Here is a 24,815-nt window from a genome sequence, read left to right on the forward strand (position 1 = left end):
GCAGGGATCTTGCCTGACCAATGAATACTCTGTAAGAGAGAAGTGGGGGGGGGGGGTACTGGGGTACATTCTGTTGGCAAATGAGGCTGTGAATACCATTGATGGTACAAAAAATATGAAATCGCCTCAAATTATTTTAAAAAAAAAAGCAACAGCCAGGAAACTCCTGGAGTTTTAGGAACCCCACTGCCTGCCTGAGAGCCCTTCCCTTCCAGGCAGTACAGTCTGAAAACCTACTTGGCGTCCTCTTCTCCACATGCCAGCCAACACCAAATTCTTATAAAATCAGAAACATGAATCAATAACCCCTCCCACTAAGTGTTGCAAAAGGCTTTGAACATTTCAAAGCAGCCCTTCAAAGAGCACCAAGGCAAACCTTGTTCCCTTGCCCTCTGCTTATCTCCCCCGGTTAGCTTTTCTCCTCCCCAGAGTCCCCTTCCCACTCAGAGATGCTTGGGAGTGGTGCAGCTGAAAGGACAGCCTCACGCTGGGCTCATTTAGATGCTCCCCACAGGAAACAAGGACTTTCCTGGATTCCTGGCATTCCCATCACTGCCCAGCTAATCACTCCAGGAATGGAATGGGGGTAGGGTCAGGGGAGCTTGTGTCACACAACACCCTCTACAAATTCAAAAATGAATCCAAGCTTCTTGAAGAGTCTCAGATGTGGAGAAACAGGCCAAGCAGCCAAGTGTCCATTCTGAGTAGCTTTACAAAGAAAGTTCAGTGTCCTCTTGTCAAAACCTAGAGGAACACTTTGCACTGGACTGGAAGTGTGGCTGATGACAAGGCCTAGCACAAGATAGGCCTTAGAGTCAAGCCCCAGGAACACACACACACACACACACACACCACACCACACCACACCACACCACACCAAATTTTTTTTTTTTTTGGTTTTTCGAGACAGGGTTTCTCTGTGGTTTTGGAGCCTGTCCTGGAACTAGCTCTTGTAGACCAGGCTGGTCTCGAACTCACAGAGATCCGCCTGCCTCTGCCTCCCGAGTGCTGGGATTAAAGGCGTGCGCCACCGCCGCCCGGCTACCACACATAATTTTTGAAGTGAAAACAGAAACTTACCAAGTGCTTACAATCACTGTCTTTCCAGGTGTGTAGCCAAGCATATATATGTGGTGATCTTCCAGAAGTCTAAGTGGTCCTTTATGCCTTTATATACTTATTTTTAAAGAGTTTTATTTTTATTTTATGTAACGGTGTTTTGCCTGTGTGCACATCTGTGCACCATATGCACACAGTGCCCACAAAGGTTAGAAGAGGATGTTAGATCCCTGGCTGAGAGCCACTATGTGGGTCTGGGATCCAAGCCCTGGTCCTCTACAAGAGAAACAAGTACTCTTAACTGCTGAGCCATGTTTTCAGTCCCCGCTCTATGCTTTTTTAGTTCCTGAAGCCAGATATGGCGGGCACCTGGAATCCCAGCACTGTGGAGGCTGGGAAAGGAGGATCCTAAGTTTAAGGCCCATAATAAGAATCTGTCCCAAAATAAAGAGAAGAAAGAAATAATATATTGCATTACATAAACCTCTTAACTAAAGGAAGCTCAAACTTGAAGTTTATCCCTTTCGAGGATGGCCTCAAAGGAGGGGATGGCAAACATGAGGAGGAAATTCAGAGTGACAGCTTGCTTCTCTATTCAGTACCTACTTAAGGTGCTTCAAGTGCTATTCACCTTGTGGGCTAAATTGTTAGAGGATTCTTGCTGAGAGGACTGTAGTGGGTGGCTGAGGCCGGAAGGTTCCTTGAAGCCAAGGGTTCAAAAGTGAGCCTGGGCCATATAGCAAGTACCTTAGCTCTTAAAAAATGATAGTAATAATAATAACAACAGTTCAATCTAAAATTATTTTTCTTCTTAAAGAACTTTTGTTGTTGAGACAGGGTTTCACTGTGTAGCCCTGGCTGTCCTGGAACTAGTTCTGTAGACTAGGCTGGCCTAGAACTTAGAGATCTCCCTATCCTGTCTCTGCCTCTGCTGAGATTAACAGTGCATACCATCACTGCCCAGCTCATAATTATTTTTCTACGGAAAGGAAAAGCCAAGCTTATTTTGAAACTATAGTTCTAAGAGACCCATGAAGTTTTGGATAAGCAAAATGATTCAAGGACATTCTTTATGTCATCTTCAATTGTACACCTCTTTTAGACTATAACCCTAAGTAATTTTCATTGGTTCCTTTGGATTATTTTCACCAAATCCTCTAGTTCTCCTTAGCAAGCTACTTTCCATTTCACTTTTGCTACTATTTCAGTTTGTGATTTTCCAGATTTCTTTTTTATAGTCATTAATAACATTCCTCCCAACATGCAACATGCCCCCTTCACAAAAGCAATTTTGTCCCAGTTTGGTTTGTCAAACACAAACAGTAAATGTTTCCAGCTGCCCACACTACTCAATATAAACCTTAAATCTGCCCTTGCTCACATAGGCCGAACCATGTAGCTATTGTTCCTTCATCATTCCAATATGGACATCTATAACCAAATCGGGCCACCATCCAAAAGTAACACGATGAACCCACTGCAAGCAATCAATAAGATGTCTTTAGTCTGCTGATCTCCCAACACAGACAGGTGCCAAGTAGGTTTGGTGAAGTGGGGGTGGGGTGGGGGAGTTGCATCTATGACAATCAGGGAGACACCAGTGGGATAATAAGGGATTCCAGAGTCATGGGAAGATTTTCTTTGTTTCTGTAACTACTGTTTGATGGTGCTGGGAACTGAACTCTAGGACTTGGCAAATGACACGGGCAAGTTCTCGACCACTAAACTACATCCTCAGTCCTTTCATATATGACTTTTATTTAAAATAGAGTGTTGGGATGGAAAACTTAGTCAACAAATGGCGCCCACGTGGACAACTGCATCCACATAAAGCCTGAGAGCTTGGGAAGTAATTCTAGGCATAAAATAATAGAGTTAAGCACAGTTTGTTGATAGTAGCACTTTCTAGGGTAGACACTCTGCTTGCTAGAGGCAAGCAAGCACTCTCATTTAAGAAGAGAGGCTTCCTGACTCAGCATTAGCTGCAAAACCCTGGAGCTCTTTTAAGAGGTCCTGTCACGAAACACTTAATGGTGTTGATGAAAGCTTGTTGATTGCCTTTGGGTGGGCTACTCAGTCTAGAGGTTGTAACCCACCCTGCAGTCAGTTATTCCAGGGTCCCAGAGAGGCACTATCTGGAAGATATGACCTGAGAGAGAGGAAGGAGGCCATGCTAGGTTTGCCAGAGCCTCCGTTTATTAGAGATGGGGTACAGCTTATATAGGATAAGGAGTTGGGGGATGGGTACAGGGGCCTGGGCTCCTGCTGCGTGGTTCACGTTGGTCAAGTGGTTCTCATTGGTCATGTAGGCCAGGAAGTCACAACTAGGAGATGACACACCTAGTTCTCTAGATAGTTTGGAATGTGGGGCGGGTTCCGCTAACAGATAGCTCTCCATTAACAGCCAATTTGGGTGTGGGGTAGGCTCTGTCAATAGAACGATTCCTAACACAATTAGGGGTGTGGGGTTCTCTGCAGACTCCCCAGGGTGATGGTTCCTGCAATAATTTTAGGAGGAAATTGGCTCCTGACAAAAGCTGACCACATGCTCTTTGGTGGTAGCAGGCACCTTAAAACACCATAGAGCTGTGGTAACAAACATGGTTCCAGCTGGTACCTCCGCCATGAGGCCAAAAGCTAAAGAATGGGCAGTGGCTTTAATCTTAGCCATGTTGCCTAGCAAATTAAAGACTCATGTGGTCAGAAAAAGAGATATACAGTAAAGAGAGACTCAAAGACGAAAACCTCTAAATGGTTTACAGTGTATTAAAAATATATGCAGGCTTGGGAGAGAAAAAAAAGGTTAAAGTCCTTCAAATAAAAAAGAAAGAACGAGAGTAGTTGGGTGTGGTGGCACACACGTTCAATCCCAATACTTGGGAGACAGAGGCAGGCAGACCTCTGTGAATTCAAGGTGTGGTGCACACCTTTAATACCAGCACTTGGAGGACAGAGGCAGGCAGATCTCTGTGAGTTCAAGGACAGCCTGGTTTACAGAATGGGTTCCAGGACAGCCAAAGATACATGGAGAAACCCTGTCTAAAAAAGCTAAAAATAAAAAAATAAAAATCAAAGAAATAGAGGTTAAAATAAAGCCATGTAAAGATGAAAAATACACAAGAGAGTCTGGATACTATATGTTATTATGGTCCCTTTGAATTGTTTGAATGCTGAGGAAGGAACAACAGCTGCTAAGAGTCATTTAAATATAAATGCTGTTGGATTAATAAAACACAAATATTTTGTAAATGCCTTGACTTCAAAATTGAAGTCAAAAGATATGTTACTTTGGAGAAGTGATTTTGCTTTTGTTTCCACAGAAAATGAGAGGCTATGGATTTATTCTGAGTTAGGAAAAATCAGGTTTTATCAAGGAAGACCAGCTGAGAAATCTTCAGTAGGAACAGATGGCCCCGATGTCCGAGTTCTACATCCAGAACAGATTCAAGACTGCTGCCTGAGATGATCAAGCCTCACAGGATACTCCAGTCAAGACTTAATCATAATTCTACATTTTCTTTAGATCCCCATAAGATTATCAGTGCCCCAACCACAGGAAGTAGCCTGGTAAACTATGCCCACATTCCCAGAAAAATAGACTATGGATATTTTCCTTTGTTTAGAATGTTGCTTACAAGTTGTTATGGATAATGGTCAGGAGAAAATCTAAACAAAAGATATTAGTTTCAGAGTTCTTGTTCCTTAAAAAATAAAAGGGGGCGAAGTGCTGTGGGACAATGGTTTATACCCTGTCAATTGTATTTTAATAAAACGCTGATTGGCCAGTTGCCAGGGAGGAAGTATAGGCGACTCAACCAGACAGGAAGTAGAGGCAGGTCAATGAGAACAGGAGAATTCTGGGAAGAAGGAAGTCCTAGTCTGTAGTTGTGACCTAGCCACAGAAGAAGCAAGATGTGACTACCGCACCAAATAAGGTACAGAGTCACGTGGCTAACACAGACAAGAAATAATGGGCTAATAAAAGTTATAAGAGTTAAAAAGAAGTCTGAGCTACTATGCCTATCAGTTTTTAACTAATGTAGACCTCTGTGTGATTTCTTTGGGACTTAACAACTGTGGGAATCAGGCAGGACAAGTGTCGGGTGGGACAGAAAACCTCGGTCAACAATAGAGACTATGAAATAAATAAAAAGGTATCTTTAGAGGAAATAGCATATTCTATGCAAAGAAAATAAAAATAGACAGACCCAGAAGTAACAATGTATTCCTGTAATGCCACAAATAGGAGACCAAGGCAGGAAGATCCCCAACCTGGACTATACAATGAGACTGTGTACACACATGTCTACTGCACACACCACACTTTATACCGCATGCAGGCACATATGCACAACAATAGATTGGTACCTCATGTCTCAAGAAAGGCCCTCTGTCAAGTTGTAACCATAGTTACACCTCAATTTGCTTTGCAGACTAAGGCCAAGAGATGTTGACCCACAAAGCCTGATTAAAATCTGAGAATGTCCATTTCATTAACTCTTCAAAGATTCCCCTTGTTGAAAGTTTATGTTGTGGAACAAATTAGTGGCACAATCATCAGGCTTCACCGGTCTCATTTTTAGACACCTTTCAGAACTCTCAGAATGGGGTTAAACAACTTTGACATACATAAAGGAAAACAGACCTAGTTGAGAGTAAAATGTAACAATTAGTCTCTAAATGAAAAATAAATGACTACAAAAAATTAATATAGTATATACTAGATCAGACATTTTTTCCTTATTATAATCTGTGCTAAATCTGGAAAATGACCAATATTATGATATAAATAACCTTGACCTTGTACAGCAAATGATTCTGAATAACTATGATGGATAACTTAGGAAAAGCCTACTCAGTGATGATTTGCTCTAACAATGGCCCCTTTGCTCTAAGGATAATTAACCCTGGCTCATCTGCATGTCAAATTCAAGCTGTTTTTATTCTATTTGTATATATAAAACATCTCTAAAATTAAACAATAACATAACTCCTATAGTATTCAGCTTCCTTTTGCAAAGATAAAAGCCAACACAACAGCCATGTTTAGAGGCAAGTCATACCTTTCCCAAACCCTTAGGAATGAGGATTCACACTTGGATATTCTGAAGTGACTATATACAAATGCCAAGAGTCTGCTGCCCCAAATCTCTAGTAGGTGACAGTATAGCTCCTGTTTTTACAACACAGTGCCTACCCAGCCCCTTTCTACCTAGGACCCTGCTCATTGCACCAAAGTCCAGCATGTTAGACTGTTCTACCTTGCTGGCGTCAACAGCTTATGGAATAAGGGTGGATGGTGAGGCTCATAAGTGTCATCAACTGATTCCCAGTGAGGAGAGTCAGCAGGAGCAGGGCCTATCAGACTGTTCCACCTATACACACTGTCTACTTTTTAGACCACCAACGACTGACTGGAAAGGGGCTGCTCAGGCTTGCTCACACCTGAAGGAATAGGCTCTGTGGCTCTGAGTCAGGAACTGGCTGAAAACCTACTGACCTTAAGAATTTGGCCAGAGTGCTAGGCCCTACAAAAGCACCTAGGCCTCCCCAGTAGGCCTAGATAGTGATGTTAGGCCCACATTTCGGTTCTGAGCTAAGGGTGCTGCCCTTCCCAGGCACAGAAGTTGAAAGGTCACCTCAATCTAATGTAAGAGCCTATCCCCAGACACTAATCAAATAGAGAGCTTATCTTCTAACCCCAGATCCAGTTAACTCATTTGACCAGGAACTCATTCTACCCACATCTCACCTCCCGCATCTGCAGCCCTGTGAAAGAAGGTATCTCTGCTTAGAAACACAGTCCAGCCTCCCACCAGCAGAATTCTCTTGCTTTTCCTTTTGTTGGTTGATTGGTTTTGAGATAGGGTCTTATGGAACAGGCCTGAAACTCAGTATGTAGCTGAGGACGGCCCTGAGCTCCTGGTCCTCCTGCCTCCACCTCCCCAGCACTGGGATAATATGCGTGTGCCACCATGCCAGGCTCAGGAACCCAAGGGTTTTCAGAATTGCATCAGCCTAATTTTCTGAGATGCTTGGTAGCATTCATTCTCTTCCTTCTCTGTTTATGCTCTCTGGACAGTTATCAGTTCATTGCATGAGGAGACTCTGAGTCACCAGTTGGCAATCCCCATGTATAATTTAGCCCCATAAATTAAAATCTTTTTCAAAATGTGCTAATTTTTATTTTTGCACCAGCTCCCCACCCACTGAACTAATAATGCAGTCATAAAATTAACTGAATGTTTTCTGTGTCACCCTTTTGATTCTGTAACCTTCATTTTTGGCTGTTTATTTAATGTATCTATTCTGTAGAATGAGGGAATGGACCAGATCTTCACACTGCTAGTCAAGCGCTCTGACACTGACCTGCATCCCCACACCTTTTTCAGGTTTTATACACAGAGGCAAGGTCTTACTAAGCTGTCCAGGCAGGCCATGAACTTCTGGCTCATCCTCGGGAACTATTAGAATTACAGGTATACACCCAATTTGGTCACTGCTTTTAAAGAAATGTTTCCTCAGTCAGCCATGTTGGCAGACATGTGTTAACCCCACTTGTTAGACCGAGGCAAGAGGATATACTAGGCTATATGGCAAGTTTGAGGACAGCCTGGGTTATAAGAGATCATCTAAAAATATCTTTCAGTTCTTTACACGACTACTGATTTCCAAAATATACAGCCATTTTAATATTTATTTTCCAGTGGTTTCTAGTCCGTGTGTTTTTGTAATTCTCAGTTTCACCTTCAATTCCATTACCATTCTTCTTAGAGACTCTCTCCCAAGGGAATCAGAATAACACGCGGTATGGACCCAGAAATCTGTTGCTATGCGGAGGAGGTAGGGAAAGCTGGGATTCAGGTTGCTCTGACAAAGCCTGAGTTGAAAATTATGGGCCTCATGTGGCTGAATAACTATAGTAAAGCCCCATTTCTTTCCCCAAAAAGAAACACAGAAATGTTGGTTCCAGACAGAAAAAAAAAAAAATGCTACAACAATTATGGAGCCAAAGCAGCTGGGGACTGTTAACTTTAACCAAAGTCCAGCCAAGATGTTTCAAGTAATAGGAAGTAGATTTAGGTTCTTTATATTCATATTCTCCCTCTCCACCCCACCCATCCTTCTCTATTTTTTAGGACCAAGGCACAAAAACAAGCTGTTCCCTTCATTCCCTTGAACTGTGGTTGGAACAGCAATGCTTTACTGATGGTTTTCAGATACACTGAAGAGCCTGAGAAGCTGGGTCCACGTGGAGCTGAGGAGGTGTGTGGGGGGGGTGAATGTTAGTTCCCTGTGGCTGCTGGAACAGGGTACTGCTCACATCACACATTTCTTCCCTTGCGGTTCTGGCAAATCTAAATGAAGTTGTGCTGGACAAAGCAGAGCTTGTGTGAAAACTCAGCACTTGGGATGCAGAAGCAGGATTTCAGTTTGAGACCAGTCTGAGCTTCACGGAGAAATCCTGTATCATACTGACAAGATGGAGTGGCCTGTGTCAGTCTCCTAAAAGCCAAGAGGTCATGAAAACTGGTTCTTATGCATGGGCACCTGGCACTAACTAAACGTGTTCTGACTTTGGTTTCTATTTGCATTTTGTTTATTATATTGTTGCAGGCATAGACACAGTCCACCTTAGGATGGAAGTGCTAAAACAGAAAGAGGAGGACTGTAACAGGCCTGGCAGAAATAAAGATATTCTAAGGGCACACTGTGCCTCTGTGTCTTTCTGCCAGCCTGCCTGCCTGTCTGTCTCTCTGAATGCAACTATCAGATTACTAAGATAATGAAGCCTAAAGAAATGGGAATTCACCCAGGAATATCAGGCTGGGAGAAGGAAGAGACTTCACATGGTTCTAACAACGTGTCAGATCACCTTACAGGATGAGACAGAAGCTCATAGGATAATGGGCAAGTGGGTGGGACCACATTTTGGCTGGAACTACTTAGATGCACATATCCTTGGCCTTCTATTAAAGTTTGATCTCACATCATGACACTGGAGGAGGACTTAAGGGGTTCGAAGATTCTCTATATCTTTTTGACCCCAAAGTGGCTACACTGAATAGATATTTTTCTCCTTTTTCCTTTTAGTTTGACTCTTTTTAATTGGCTTATTGAGAACAGGTGGCTGGACATGGCTTGAGGCAGAGAGCGACCCTCAAACTCAAGCTCTGTAACAAGAGCATAGACCACAGTGCAGCAGTGCAGAGACAGCGGGTGAGTGGTAATTCCCTGTGGCTCTGTAACAGATGACACAAACAGGGAGGCTTGAAGGCCACACATTTCTTCTCTTACAGTCCTGGAAGTCAAATTCTGAAGTCAGCTTCAGCTGCCTCAAATAAACTGTTCTCACTCTGGAGGCCCTGGGGGAAGAAATCATTTCCTTGCCTTTAAGATGCTTAAGAGCATCTAGAAGCTACCAAAATTCCTTGACTTAAGCACCCTCCCAATCCTGCTTCAGTCAGTGGGACACACCTCTCTTGTGTCAAATTTTATCATAAGGACACGTTGTGGCAGTTAAGGCCCAGTAGTAACTCAATATAATCTCCCCATTCCAAACTCTTCAGTCCAGTAGTGGCTTGTCTTTTTTGCCATGTAACCATTCAGGTTCCAGGAGCGCAGACGCAGATACCTTTGCAGGCCATTATTTCCATAGCGCACATACACAGTGAGGTCCCTGGAAGAAGTCTCCCTCCCATTCATCTAATACTAAATTTAGAAGCATAAGACCTAGGAACAGGCAAGACACAGAGAAACTGGTGTGAATGCAGCAGAGGGACTTCCACGGACTCTGCTCCTTGCTGGCCACATACTTCCCTTTCCCAATAGATTGGCAGCTGACACATAAACATCACATCGCTTCCCTTTGCTTGGATGCAGCTCTTGTTCCACACACCCTCGGACTTGTACATCCACCTGTCACATAGAAGCTCAATTTTCCACCACAATGGGACTTCGAAGTCCCAAATGTTTACCTGTGTCAAAGTCTATTACATTACCGTCACTAAGAGTCTGTTATTGAGTTCTATACCGAGTGAGGGAAAGGAACCAAGCTTTGTCAGGACTCACCAAACCTCTTGTAACCGAAGGACTGCACCTCCTCTTCTTCTACAAAGTCGTCTGTAGAAGAAAACACAAGTGTTAGCCCAGGCAAGGGCACAGTAGCACACAGTTAGGACAGGATGCAACTGCCCTGACCCCAACCAACTACACTTTCCCTTCCCTCAGGATGCTCCTGGACCTCTGCCAGCCTTGTGAGGAGGATCATTAGCCCTCTGCACTGGCTAGAGGCTTTTCCTTACAACCCAGGCCCTAGTTAAATGTGATTCTCTGAAGATGCATTCCTGGACCACTCAGCCTCTTTCTGTCATACCTGTTCATTTCAGATTACTCTCTGATGTCACCCTCATTTGTTTACATATGTACATGCATGTACACATGTATGTTCACTGTTGTCATTGTGTTTCCTATCTAGACTGACATAAATAAACCACCATTGCTTAGAATGGGGCTTGTTAAAGACCAGAGGCTTATTGTTAGTGAATGAATGGCAGAATTAACCAACTATCTAAGCTATTTGTTCAAGCTGTTCCTTTTAGATGTTCCTATCAACTACTGCAGCATCTCAGAACTCCAGGATTTCTCTTGAAATGATAACTAGAGTCTTCCCCACTCCTCTGTAAGATAACTGAGGTCAACAGATGGTCCTCAGCGTGTCAAGAGGCAGTGTTTCTGTGGAGTTTCTAGACACAGAATCACAATGGTGGCAAGAGATGTATCAGCCAAGTTTCCTACCAAGAGGCATCAAGTTATCTGAACTGAAACATGACAAGGGACCAAACATTGTTCACTGTGTGTTTCTACCAAACATAGGGACACACAATGGGTCAACAGAGAGCAGGCACTGTGCAGACAGTGTCAGGCCAGGTCATTTCCAGAGACCCTGATCAAATATACACTCCTCCATTTACAACAAATGGGCTATATCCTAATAAATTCATCATGTATTAAAATTATTATAAGTTTAAGATATCCTATGTTGGAAGCAACCCAATATAATAGCTTCAAAATACAGTAGGCAGTTAAGAAACGGCTCAGCAGTTACAAGCACTTAATGCTCTTATAAAAGACCAAAGACCAAGCTTTATTTCTAGCACCCACATTAGTGGCTTACAAGTGCTTATAACTCAGCATACTGTAGTGACTGTTTTCCTTGTGATGGTGGGGCTGATGGTGCTGTCCAGCCTCACCAAAAGGACTTGACTGTCTATCATTATCTTAGGAAAAAACCCAAAGTCAAAATTAAAATACAATTTCTGGGGATGGAGAGAAAGAGCTCAGTTTGTCAAGTGGTTGTTCTAGAAGCACGAGGACCTGAGTTCAAACCCAGAACCCACATTTTTAAAAAGCCAGGCATGGAGACACACATTTGGAATCCTAGCACTATTGAAGAAGAGATGGGTAGATCCTCTGGGGCTCACCGGCCAGCTAGCCTAACCTATTCAGTGAGCCTCCGGATAGAGAGAGAGACATAGCACAAAAGGGTAGAAAGCAGTCAAGGACCAAACCAATGGTGGCCTCTGACTTCCAAATGTACACATGCATATGCACCTATATGCAGGTACACAAAATGAATAAATAAATTAAAAGTATAGCTTCTGTTGAATATGTATCTTTTCACCATTATCAAGTTTAACAATTTGAAGCTGGGGCTCTTTGTTCTTGAGCTGGTCAGCAAGGCACTGATTCAGCAGAGTCTGCAATGCCAAGCTTACATTAAGTCAGCATCCTTCTTTCAAGATGACTGGCTTTCAAGGCATCTCACAGGGGAGGAGACAAGGTTTCTAGGATCGTCTTTTTCAACCCAGCAGGACACAACCAGGATGTTTCTAAGTACTGCAGGATTCCTGGGAACCTGAGTCAACTCAGAGGGCTGCTTTGTTGTAATGTGTTTATAATGCCTAGGTAAGATGATATTTGAGCATGTTACTGCTATCCACTTACCACCTAGGCTAGGGAATTTGGTTTGGACTCCAGAAACCAGGTATTTATAAGCAAAGGATCCATCCCACAGCAAGGTTTATCACTTCAGTTCTTTCCTCATAGGTTGTCAACAAACAGAACACCTATGCTAGGGAATTTGGTTTGGACTCCAGAAACCAGGTATTTATAAGCAAAGGATCCATCCCACAGCAAGGTTTATCACTTCAGTTCTTTCCTCATAGGTTGTCAACAAACAGAACAGGGTCAGCCAATACCAAGACTTTACTCTGTCTTGACTAAGTAATCTTTTATTAAAATTTTTTTAAAATCATTTTACATACCAACCACAGTTCCCCCTACCTACCCTCCTCCCATTCCCACCTCAACTTCCCCCACAGAACCCCCAAACCACTCTTTAGAAAGGGTATGATCTCTCATTAGGAGTCAAGAAAGTCTGGCACATTCAATTAAGACAGGACTAAGACTCTTTCCCCCCTGCACCGCAACTGAGCAAGGCATCCCACCATATGGAATGGGCTCCAAAAAGCCAGCTCATGCACCAGAGATAGATCCTGGTCCCACTGCCAGGGGTTCCACACACAGACCAGGCTACATAACTGTCATCCACATGCAGTGGGCCTAGTTCAGACCCATGCAGGCTCCCTAGGTCTGGAGTCAGTGATTTCTCACAAGTCAGGTCAGCTGTCTTTGTGGGTTTCCCCATCGTGCTCTTGACCCACCACCCTTGCTTATACAATCCCTCCTCCCTCACTTCGACTGGACTCCTGGAGCTGAGTCTTGGCTGTGGATCTCTGCATCTGCTTCCATCAGTTACCAGAGGAAGGTTCTATGAATGACAGTTAGTCACCAATGTGATTACAGGGGAAGACCAGTTCAGACACCCTTTCCACTACTGCTAGGAGTCTTAGCTGGGGTCATCCTTGCGGATTCCTGGAAATTTCCCTAGTACCAGGTTTATCCTTAGTACCATAATGGCTCCCTCTATCTAGATAATCTCTTTCATTGCCCTCCCACTTCATCTCTCCCCCAACTAGGCCATCCCATTCCCTCATGTTCCCAGGGCCCATTTCTTCCTCTTTACCGCTCCTTACCCCCAGTTTACCCAGGAGATCTCATCTATTTCCTCTTCCCAGGGCGATCCGTGTGACCCTCTTAGAGTCCTCCTTGTTACCTAGCTTCTCTGGGGCTGTGGATTGTGGTCTGGTTGTCCTTTGCTTTAACATCTAGTACCCACTTATGAGTGAGTACATACCATGTTTCTCTTTTTGGGTTTGGGTTATCTTACTCAGGATGAGTTTTTCTAGTTCCAGCCAGTTGCCTGCAAATTTCATTATGTCATTGTTTTTTACAGCTGAGTAATACTCCACTGTGTAAATGCACCATATTTTCTTTATCCATTCTTTGATTGAGGGGCATCTAGGTTGTTTCCAGGTTCTGGCTATTACAAATAATGCTGCTATAAACATAGCTGAGGAAGTATCCTTATGGTATAATTGAGCATCCTTTCTTGAGGTTGATGGGGGAGAGTCTTCTGTTTTGTGTTAATTTCATTGGTTAAATAAAGAGACTGCCTTGGCCCTTTAATAGGACATAAAATTAGGTAGGCGGAGTAAACAGAACAGAATGCTGGGAGAAAGAAGCTGAGTCAGGGAGTCGCCATGATTCTCCTGCCAGACACAGACGCAGGTTAAGATCTTCCCTGGTAAGACACCTCGTGGTGTTACAGGGATATTAGAAATGGGTTAGATCGATATGTAAGAGCTAGCCAATAAGAGGCTGGAACTAATGGGCCAGGCAGTGTTTAAAGGAATACAGTTTCCATGTAATTATTTCGGGGTAAAGCTAGCCGGGTGGAGGAACTTAGCCCGCCGCTCCTAATACAACATGAGGTAGATTGATTCCCAACTTTCTGAGAAACTATAATGCTGATTTCCAAAATGCCTGTACAAGACTGCATTCCCACCAACAGTAGAGGAGTGTTTCCCTTAATCCACCTCCGCTCCAACATAGGCTGTCATTAGTGTTTTGGTCTTGAAGATATTAGAAAATGGGAAAATCTCTCAGGCTCTTGGATAGGTAGGATCAGTATAATAAAAATGACAAACTTGCCAAAAGCCATCCACAGATTCAGTGCAATCCCCATCAAAAGCCCAACACAATTCTTCACAGACCTCAAAAGAACTATCTTCAACTTCATATGAAAAAACAAAAAAAAATCCAGGATAGCTTAAACAATCCTGTACAATAAAGGAACTTCTGGAGGTATCACCATTCCTGACTGCAAGCTCTACTACAGAGCTAAAATAATAACAACAACAATAATAAAACAGCTTGGTATTGGCATAAAAACAGACATGTGAATCAACGGAATTGAATTGAAGACCTTGACATAAATCCACACCTATGAACACCTGATTTTTGACAAAGAAGCCGAAACTATGCAGTAGAAAAAAGAAAGCATCTTCAACAAATGATGTTGGCATAACTGGATGTCAACATGTAGAAGAATACAAACACACATCTATTCCTATGCACAACACTCAAGCCCAAATGGATCAAAGACCTCAGTATAAATTCAACCACCCTGAACCTGATAGAAGAGAAAGTGAGAAGAAGTAGCCTTCAATAAATGGGCACAACAGACCATTCCCTAAATATAATGCCAGTAGCACAGACTCTTGGGAGTAACAATAAATAAATGGGACCTCCTGAAACTGAGAAGCTTCTGTAAAGCAAAGGATACAGTCAATAAGACAAAAAGACAGCCTACAGAATGGGAAAAGATCTTCACCAACCCCACATTGGACAGAGTGCTGATCTACAAAATATATAAAGAGCTCAAGAAACTAGATTATCAAAATACTATATAATCCAATTAAAGAATGCGGTACTGATCTAAACAGAGAAATCTCACCAGAAGAATCTCAAACAGTGGAATGAACTTAAGAAACTGAGTAATGTCCTTAGTCATGGGAGAAACACAAATCAAAATGACTCAAAAGAACTCTGAGATCAGTAATCTTTCATATCAACCTCTGAGGTTTCTCAAAGAGAAAGCTTTATTTACTGATTCTAATTAGAAAGCCATTTATTGATTTGTTTATTCAATAAAGTTGCTCCTAGATGTAGTGACAGATGTAATTCCAGCATCTTAGAGGTGGGAATACAAGAATTAGTAACTCAGGGAAAGTCCAGACTACCTAAGAGTCTATCTCAAAACAGACAGACAGACAGACATACAGACAGGCAGGCAGGCAGGCAGGCAGGGACAGAGAGATGGTTCCACAATTAAGAGCACTTGTTGGAATGGATTAAGTAAAATGCTGTGGATCCCTGAGTGGCTGCAGCAGCAGAAATGCTGCAGGTTCCTAAGTGGTGGCAGTAGGCAGCCAGTCTGACAGCAGCCAGTCCCAGGCAGGGATGGCCCAGTTCCCAAGTGGCTGCAGTGAGCCACAAGGGGCAGTGAGTCCCACGAGGAGAGACAAACAGGCACACCATGAGACCATGCCACAGGTCTCCAAAGGTGGCTGATCCTGGGCAGGGAGCCACGCGGTATAAGAAACAGAGACATGGATAGGAATGCCATGCAGAGTGAGGTTGGATATTTATTTAGTGGGTTATGGAAGGTAAGGGGAGAAGGAGAGAGAGAGAGAGAGAGAGAGAGAGAGAGAGAGAGAAACAGAAGGGAGGAAGGGGAGAAGTGAGAAGAGACAGAAGCTGCCTCTTCAAGAGGGAGACGAAAAGGAAGGGACTCAGGCTAGAAGCTGAAGATCCCCTTGCCTCAGAGAATGGAGGAGTGGGCATGGCTTGACAGAGTAGATCATTACATTTGTTGCTCTTTTGGGGAACCTGGGTTCAGTTCTCAGTACCCACATGGTGGTTCACAACCATCTGCAACTCTAGTTCTAAGAAGTCAGAACTCTCTTCTGGTCTTCGCAGGCACCAGGCATGCAGGTGGTTCACATATACACATGTATGTAGACACTCAGATACCAGACATGCACATGATACACATATACACATGTATGTAGACAGATACTCATACACACCAAATAAATCTTTTTTAAAAGTCTCTCGCTATCCTGTATCTATAAATATGATTCTCTTCTATAAAATGGTGTAGAATTTGTATATAATCTACACACATCCTTAAACACTTCAAATCATCTCTAGATGACTTTAATACCTAATATTACACAAATTTATATAAATAGTTGCCTCTTTGAAGAGTTTAGGGAAAGGTGACAAGAGAAGTCAAAATATGTTCCATACAGATGCAGCTTTTGTCTGGAATATTGATCTAACTTTGGTTGAGGCCAACAATGCAGAATGAGACCATGAAAGGCTGACTGCACATGCCTATGGCATAACTGTTAAGATGTACTAATGATGTCACATTGGCTCTCACTGCCAGTTGCAGCCCTTCTGCCACAAGATCCACTCTTCATCAACACTCAGACACTGAAGAGCAAGGAAACACAACAATAAAACACAACTACAGTGTAACACTGCCCCCACCCCAACAGTAAAGGGCTTCGGGCTTCCAGTTGGGCCTTTCTATTCCCCACCACCGCTGCTCAGGTCTACTCCTGCTGTTTGTCTGCTGTTCCTTGTTGGATGCTTCCTATTCCAGGGAAACAGTCCTATTTTAGCAGAACTCCTCTTTCCTGAATTAAACCTGAGAACCTCAAATTCTCACAAGTTTTGTTATCAGTTTTCAGTTCTCCTCCAAGTTAATATGCTGAAACAGTGAAGGGCCAAAGAATGGAGTGAGGGGCTAAAAGATAGAGTGGGGAGGGCCTGAAGGAAGCAGTGGGGGGAGGGGGCTGAAAAAAACAGTAGGGGGGGGATGAAGGAAGCAATGTGGGGGGGGGGGATGAAGGACTCAGTGGGCTGACAGAGAGGGCCAGAGGACACAGTGAGAAGCTGAAGGACACAATAAAGGTGAGGAGTGGAAGGACACAGGGAGGGGCTGAAGGATGCAATGAGGGACTGAGAGTTGCAGTGAGGAGACAAAGGAATCATTGAGAGGCTGCAGGATGCAGAGAGGGCTAGAAAAAGCAAAAGCCTAAGAAAAGACCCATCACACTTCAGCTCAGGTAGGGTATTCTGCTTCTGGTCTTAACTCTCATACCAAAGGATTCACTATTCTTCCAACATCTGTTTATCTTATTGCACTCTGATGAAAGTTGTCCTATTGGACATGAAGAGTTCCACAAAGTACTGTAGTACTGGGATTATCAAGAATAATCTTTGTACAGAAGCATCTAAATCAGTCTTTTTTTCTGTTTTTTTCTTTGTGAGAAAAAAGGGTTTGGAAATGACACCTGCTAGACCCCAAGGCTGGGCCTGGGGGTGAGACACAGGACATTGTTTGTCTTCCTCCATGTTTTTAAAAGTTGACTCTAGAATTTTCTTTTCTTCCTTTAACATTTAACAAATGCTAAAGTTAAGCATTTGCTTTTGCAGAAGACCAGAGTTTGGTAACTCTGGCATGGGGGAATCTTGTGCCCTCTTCGGCTCTCTTTAGGGACCACATTCATTCATATGCACAAACCCACACACAGATACACAAACAAATAAAGACAAAAAAAAAAACAAAGAAGGAAGGTGAACCATGTGTGGTTATATACTTGTACCCAACACTCAGAAAGCAAAGGAGGAAAAGCCACTGCAAATTCCAGGTCAGCCTGGTCTATGTAGATAGTTCCAAGCTGATCAGAGCTGCAGAGGTTCTAGGCTGCCCATAACTGGCCCTGGGTAGCGAGACACACATCACAGTTATGGGAGAAGGGGGTCTATAGGGACACAAAACTGCCCCCTTCAGAAACGAACAGTGATAGAATAAAACAAATACATTTCTGAGAGTGGCAAGCAGCTAAGGAGATTAGGCTGCCAAGACTACCTGGCTTTTATGTATCACCTTTGCGGGCCCTGCAGTATTAAGACAATCTAGGACAAATAGTTTGCTCTATAAAGAATGAGCGAAAAGTCTGAAAACAGAACATAATGCTGTACATATTGTTAACTGTTTGTGGTCCTGGGCATCCAACTAAAGCCCAGTTGTGCTAAGTGAGTGCTTTTCCATTGAGCTATGCCCCTTCCTGCTAGCCCAGGCTGTCCTCGAATTCACTCTATAGCCCAGAATGGCCTTGAATTTACTCTGTAGCCCAGGCTGGCCTTGAATTCACCCTGTAGTCCAGGCTGGCCTTGAATTCACTCTGTAGCCCAGGCTGGCCTTGCACTTGAGATTCCCTTGCCTCATCCTTCTGAGATTCAGTTCCTGTTCCCTGCTCGTACAGAGGAATCTGTGATTTTGCCCCATAAATAAAGAACCCTTTATTATACTCAATTCTGAGGTCATATGAGGACTACTTTATTTATGTTCACCTACAGACGTGTCCATGTAGATGTAAAAATTTTCACAGGGCCCCATCCCTAGTTAAGAGCTACACACAATTGATGGCTATTAAGAAAGGGAAAATGTAGGGCCCGGGTCTACCCTTGTTCCTGGGGTGCGAGGACAGTTTCTGGTCAGCTGACAAAGCATTCTGTTTGTTACTGTGCTTCCCCTGCCCCGCCTGGTGATTAGCTGTAGGGCATTGACTCCATTGTTGGTATGGTAATTTCCCACCTGCCTGGGTAGAGGTCCTCATGGAGCAGTTAGGTTTGAATAAACAGCATTCAGCTGATCTCCTTACTTTCCTTAGGAATGACCCAGGTCTCTTTGTGTGTTCTTTCAATCTCCAGGCCCTTGCCGACTTGCGTATGGTACAGTGATGCGCCGAACTGTACCGAGGGTGTAACACAGAATCGGGTGTTACAGGAAAACCAATTTTTTCCAGGGATGAGTCCCAAGGGGCCAGCCCTAAACACATTCCCATACGAGCAACACTACATGGAGTATTGTATGTGTGTGTGTATGTGTCAACAATAATAATTAAAGAAGATATTATGATTTGAGTGGGGGCAGGAAGAGGTGAGAGAAGTTGGATGGGGAAAGGGGAAATGGTATATAAATGTTTATATATGAAATCCTAAAAAGAGTACCGCTTGCCAAAAGTACTTATTTTTGTTTTGAAATTAAAGTTTAGATTACTTAAAATTATATTAAAGCAATATTCTAAGTAATATCCTAAATAATTACCAAAGAGAGGGTTTTTTTTTGGGGGGGGGGGGGAGACCACCTCACAACTCCTCTTACTACCACGCCTGTGCTTAGCCTCTGCAAGTAGAAATGTAGCTCATCCCGCTTTACTAAGTTCCAGGTTGGCCTTGAACTTGTGTCCTCTCTCAGCCTAGTAGTTGGGACCACAATGTCTGTGCCATTAGAACCTGGGGTAACTTTAAATTTGATCTTCTTATGCCTAGAATATCACATTTGACTTCACAGTGGCCCAATTATGCCCTCTGCTTTTCTTTTAAGACATTTTTCTTCAGTGCAATTGTGTTAGCTGTTTTTTTCATCACTGACAAAAGCTTAAGGATTGAGTCACAGCTTGAGGGTACAGTCCACCAAGGTGGAAAGGCATGGCAGGAGGCACTGCTCCAGTTGTGGTAGTTGGCACTCGGAGGTGGACCCTGGCACTCAGCGTGTTTCCTCCTTATTCATTCATTCATTCATTCATTCGGGGTGTGTGTGTGTGTGTGTGAAAGAGAGAGAGAGAGAGAGAGAGAGAGAGTGAGTCCTACTGAGCTGGCACCATAGGATTAGCAAGCTACCCTCACTAATCACAACCCCGCTGGGCGACACCTGGCCTAGTTCCAGAGTCAACTCCCAGCCCTAATCCATCCTTTGTGCTACAGATATCTCTTGTTGCCCTATGTGAATCTTGTCTGAGAGTTTCCCATGGATACAAGGGCCATGCAAAACTTGGTTAGGGAGAAACCTGGAATACTGTAGTACCTCATGAACAGGTTGTTTTAAGATATGGAAATCTACCTGGTAAAGTATAAACACAGGGAAAAATAAAAATGCCAAGAGGCAAAGGAAAGGGGCTTCAGTCCACAGAGGTTGAGCCCCCTGTAGCCAAAAGGCTAAGTTCATTCTCAAGGTGTCTCTGAGTCTCCATTTCCTGGACTTGCATGAACCCACACACTTACACCACGATAGCCACGACATAGTGATTGGTTGATTGATTGATTGACTGATTGACTGATTTTCAGACAGGGTCTCTCTAAGTAGCCCTGGCTTTCCTGGAACTCACTTGTAGACCAGGGAAGCCTTGAACTAACAGAGTCTGTTGTTGGTTGTGTTTTTCTCTTTTATTCTTTGGTCTTTTTAGCTCTTTGGGGGGCCTGTCACCCAGCACACAGAGGCTTAATTCTCACTTATAAATGCCTTTTGATTTGCTTGTTTCTTGCCAGCTCTTCTCAACTTAAACTATACCGCCTATCTTTTGCCTCTGGGCTTTTACAGTTCTCTTACTTTTGTAAATCCTATTTTCACTCTTATTCTGTGGTTGCTATGTGGCCCCTGACATCCTCCTCCCCTTCTTCTCTTGCTCCTTCTTCTCTTCCCAGATTTTTCCTCCTATTTATTCTCTCTGCTTGCCAGCCCCAAAATTATCCTTCCTCCTGCCTTGCTATTGGCTGTCCATCAGGTGTTTTAGACAGGCAAAGAATCACAGCTTCACAGAGTTAAATGCATCATTAAACAAACGTTCCACAGCATAAAGACATTTAACACACCTTAAAATAATATTCCACAACTGAGATCTGCTGGCTTCTCCCTTCCAAGTGCTGGGGTAAAGGTATGTACTACCATGCCCAGCTTTTTCCTTCATTTTATTTAGTTCATGTCCCCAGCCCATGGAACAGAATCAGGACATTCAGTGTAGGTTTTCCCCAATCAGTTAAACCTTTTGGGAAACTTTGTCACAACTTCATTCAAAATAGTTTCTTATAAATAATTCCAAAACTTGTCAAGTTCCAAACCAACCAACAGAGACATACTCTAATAGGGTAACCTGAAATATAATAGAATTAAAGATAATAAACCAGTTCAAAAGAAAATATCCCTGTCCCCAACCTGACTACCTACTCCTCACCCCAGACATGTTCCATCTGCTACCCATAATTCCAGTTGTTTATGCATTGTCTTAATCTTGCCCACAAGTTCCTTGGAGAGAAACATCATTCATGGCAAGTGATGTTTCTATAATGTCATGCATTAAAAGTACATACCAAATATTTGTTCAGACAAAAAACTGGGGCTAGGAGTGGAGTTCAGTGGTAGAACATTTGCCTAGCACACTGCAGGCTTCTCAGTTTGATCCCAAGTACCAGCAAAAACAAACAAAAACTGAAAACCAGTTAAGACATGGTCGCTCAATTATAAATAATAAATAGAATATGATAGGAGTTTTTGTTGGATTTTGTTGTTGTTTTGTTTTATTTTGGCCATCCTGAAACTCACTCTGTTGACCAGGCTGGCCTCAAACTTGTAGAGATCTGCTGCCTGCCTCTGCCTCTGGAGTGCTGGGATGAAAGGCATGTGTCACCATACCTGGCTAAATATGATAGTTTAATGGGTAATTAACACTACTAATGAAATAGACATGATGTCAGATGGTTAAAATCTTATTAGACAAATCTGTCCTGATACTTAGAAATAAGTTTCTTGCTGTGATTTCTTGGCTGCCTTATTGCTGTAACAGAATACCTGACAGAAGCACCATCAGGAAGGAAGGTGGTGGTCTGAAAGAGAATAGATTTGAATAGTTAGTCCCTTGTTGGAACTGTTTTGAAAGGATTAGGAGGTATGGCCTTGTTGGAAGAATTCTATCATTTGGGGCTGGTTTTGAGGTTTCAAAGGACAAGCACCATTCCCAGTGTTCTCTCTGCATCCTGCTTCGGAATCAAGATGTGAACTCCCAGCTGTTCCTATCAGCACACTGTTGCTCTGACAGCCCAACTAAATGTTTTTTTTTGTTTTTTTGTTTTTTTTTTTTTTCAAGATAGGGTTTCTCTGTGTAGCCCTGGCTGTCCTGGAATTTGCTCTATAGACCCGGCTGGTCTTGAACTCAGAGATCTGCCTGCCTCTGCTTCCCAAGTAAATGCTTTCTTTTATCATTTGCCTTTGTCAAGGTGCTTTGTCATAACAATAGAAAAGTACTGAAGACAGGAAGGATAAAACTGGACACAGGATTGAGACACCTGTCTTTAAAACTATTCTGACATCAAGTCAATGAGACAACTAAATGGATAAAGGTGCCTAATCACTGAACCTGATAACCCGAGTTCTAAAATTGTCAGGTTCAGCTGTTGGGTTCGCTAAGCTCTACCTAGATTGTAGAAGGAGAGAACTGAGTCCCATAGTTGCCCTGATTTTGACATGTGTGCCATGGCATGAATGTCACACACAGGGAAGGAGGGAAGGAAAGAAGGGAGGAAGGAAGGAAATTTAAAACTTTGAAAATATATATTCTGTCATTACCAACAGACCCAAGGAAAACTTTGGTTCTTGGGTAAATTAAATGTATCTTCTACCACTGTTTTAGCAAGGAGGAAAATTATACCATTACTACAATGACAAGTTCCTAGTATGACCCTGTATTTTGGGTAGGGCTAATTCTGATACCATCACAAGAATGACAGTGAAAAGAGCTACTGCTCTGGACAGGGCCAAATAAACACAGCTCTCCACAGACAGCTCACTCCTACCCTAGAGCAGTTTCAACACATTTATAATTTGAAAATTTACTTTAATTGCAAAAACTGAGGACTTGCCGTCAAGGTCCTAACTGTATCCCTTGATTAAATTAACATAACTATTTCATAACGGGAATCAAGTTACTGCCTGAAGATTGTAATAAAACAGTCTTAGATTACAGTGACTATAAAAGCTGAGTTCTGAACACTAGACACTATTCTGAACAACAGATTTATACTGACATACTTCATCTTCAAAACAGGTCTCAGGTAGACAGTCATTATTACTGCTCTCATTTCACAAGGAAATTGAGGCTCTAGATGGTTAAATACTTTTCCTGTGATCATCAGGCACTCTGGTTTCTGAGCCCACACTCTTGTGGCCATGCAAAAATTGTCCAGTTAAACTCTTGCCCACCATATTTATATTTTGTGAACTGGTAAACTATTAAAGCATGTATTATCTATTTTCAAGTTGGTTGGCTTAACCCTTGAATAATAAACTATTTATAAATAGCCAGTGTCCTAAGAAAAGAAAGTTCATATTGTTCAGTATGAACAATACTGTGGTAGACCCAAATGCTGACGACTTTTCACACAAGATGTCAAACAGTAAACCTCTAAGGTGAAGAACATTGTTTTCTGAGACACTGAGTTAGGAAGAAAAAAAAAAAAAACAGTTAGTTATAATATCAAGTCTTTTAGGAAACATGGGGGGGTCATGTTTAAAATACCAAGTTCAATAAATGTGCTTCATTAAAACCTCTCTCCATGTTGAATACCACAATACTATTTTTAAAAGTAGTGATTAAATCCTTTTATGATAATTCAGAGGCTAAGAGAGTCCCCAGAACCCTTCAGATCTTAAAGGTGGAATTACTCATTTCTGCTTACCCTGGCTTCCAATGCTGTGTAATTAAGAATGTCCCTTAAGCAATCAGCAGATTCTTTTCAGGTTACTATATTGGCTTTGGCTCTTCAAATGATACCTGTTTAAGTAGAAATCAAATCACCGCTTGACTGAAAGTGTTGGGTGGATGGTGTACTTAGAGACCAAAGAATGAGGCTTTCTACACAGAATGTCCATAGTTCCTGCAAATCTGTCCTTTCAGGGACCACTGAGCCAGTTCAGTGGGAAAAGGCCACTAAGCCTGTCAACTTGAGTTCAATGCTTGAAGATCTATAAAGTAGAAGCAAATAAATGACCAACATAAAACCTTGAAAGTAGAAAGAAGAGAATATAGAGCACTAGTTAAAAAAATGTTAAGGTCCTGGGTTTGTTGCCCAGTACCACATTAAGAAAGAAAGAAAGAAAGAAAGAGAAAGGAGAAAGAAAGAAAGAAAGAAAGAAGAGGAGGAAGAGGAAGGGAAAACAGAAAGGACATCTCTAGACTAAAGCTGTACTGAGGATGTGTGGAGTCTGCATTCAGGCTATGAATTTGAATATTCATTTCCGCTGACCACCTGGGCCCCTTGGCCCCCGTCTATCTGAAAATAATATATGAGAATAATTATTAACCTGCCAATAATAAGCAACAAATAATAATTACTGGCAAGGTAAGAGTCCAAGAAACAAAAGGTATTACTAAAGGGAAAAATAAAAACCCTTTAGTTTTTATTTAAATTATTTATTTAGATAAAAAAAAAAGGTGGTGGTGCACACCTTAAATCAGCACTTAGGAGGCAGAGGCAGGTGAATCTCTGTGCGTTTGAGGCCAGACTGGCCTACAGAGCAAGTTCCAGAACAGCCAAGGCTAAGAAATTCTGTCCTCCCCAGAAAACAAAAACAAAAACAAACAAAAGCTGGGGAATATCGGGTATTACATGGCCCACCAAAATGAGTAAGAAAGGGCAGCATCCTTAGCATTTACTTTCCAACCCAAGACCCTGTTCCCTTTCCTCCTATATGGTAGCTACCGCCAAATCTCTGGAAGCTAAGACAGACTGTGCCTTGTGACAACACAAACTGCCTGGCAGGAGGGTTGGTTTGCCACCACTCTGAGCTTCTTCTCCAGAAACCTTACCCCTTCCTCCCAAGCCTTTAAGAGGGATGACCTAAATTTACTTTTTTAAATCACTAAACTTGAATCTGTTTT

General features: G+C 42.6%; 1 protein-coding gene across 1 annotated transcript in view; it reads right to left on the bottom strand.

Moving 5' to 3' along the window:
• Positions 1-24,815, bottom strand: part of LOC121453373 (collectin-12) — a 197,513-nt gene that overhangs the window by 167,660 nt on the left and 5,038 nt on the right. Inside the window, exon 2 of the mRNA XM_041660108.1 lies at positions 10,132-10,182. Within this exon, the coding sequence (XP_041516042.1) occupies positions 10,132-10,182 (51 nt within the window). The remainder of the gene's footprint in view (positions 1-10,131; positions 10,183-24,815) is intronic.

This window comes from Microtus oregoni, unplaced genomic scaffold (assembly GCF_018167655.1).
Source record: "Microtus oregoni isolate MIOR12 unplaced genomic scaffold, Mior012 000011F_ref0000422, whole genome shotgun sequence".
NCBI classification, from domain to species: Eukaryota; Metazoa; Chordata; class Mammalia; order Rodentia; family Cricetidae; genus Microtus; species Microtus oregoni.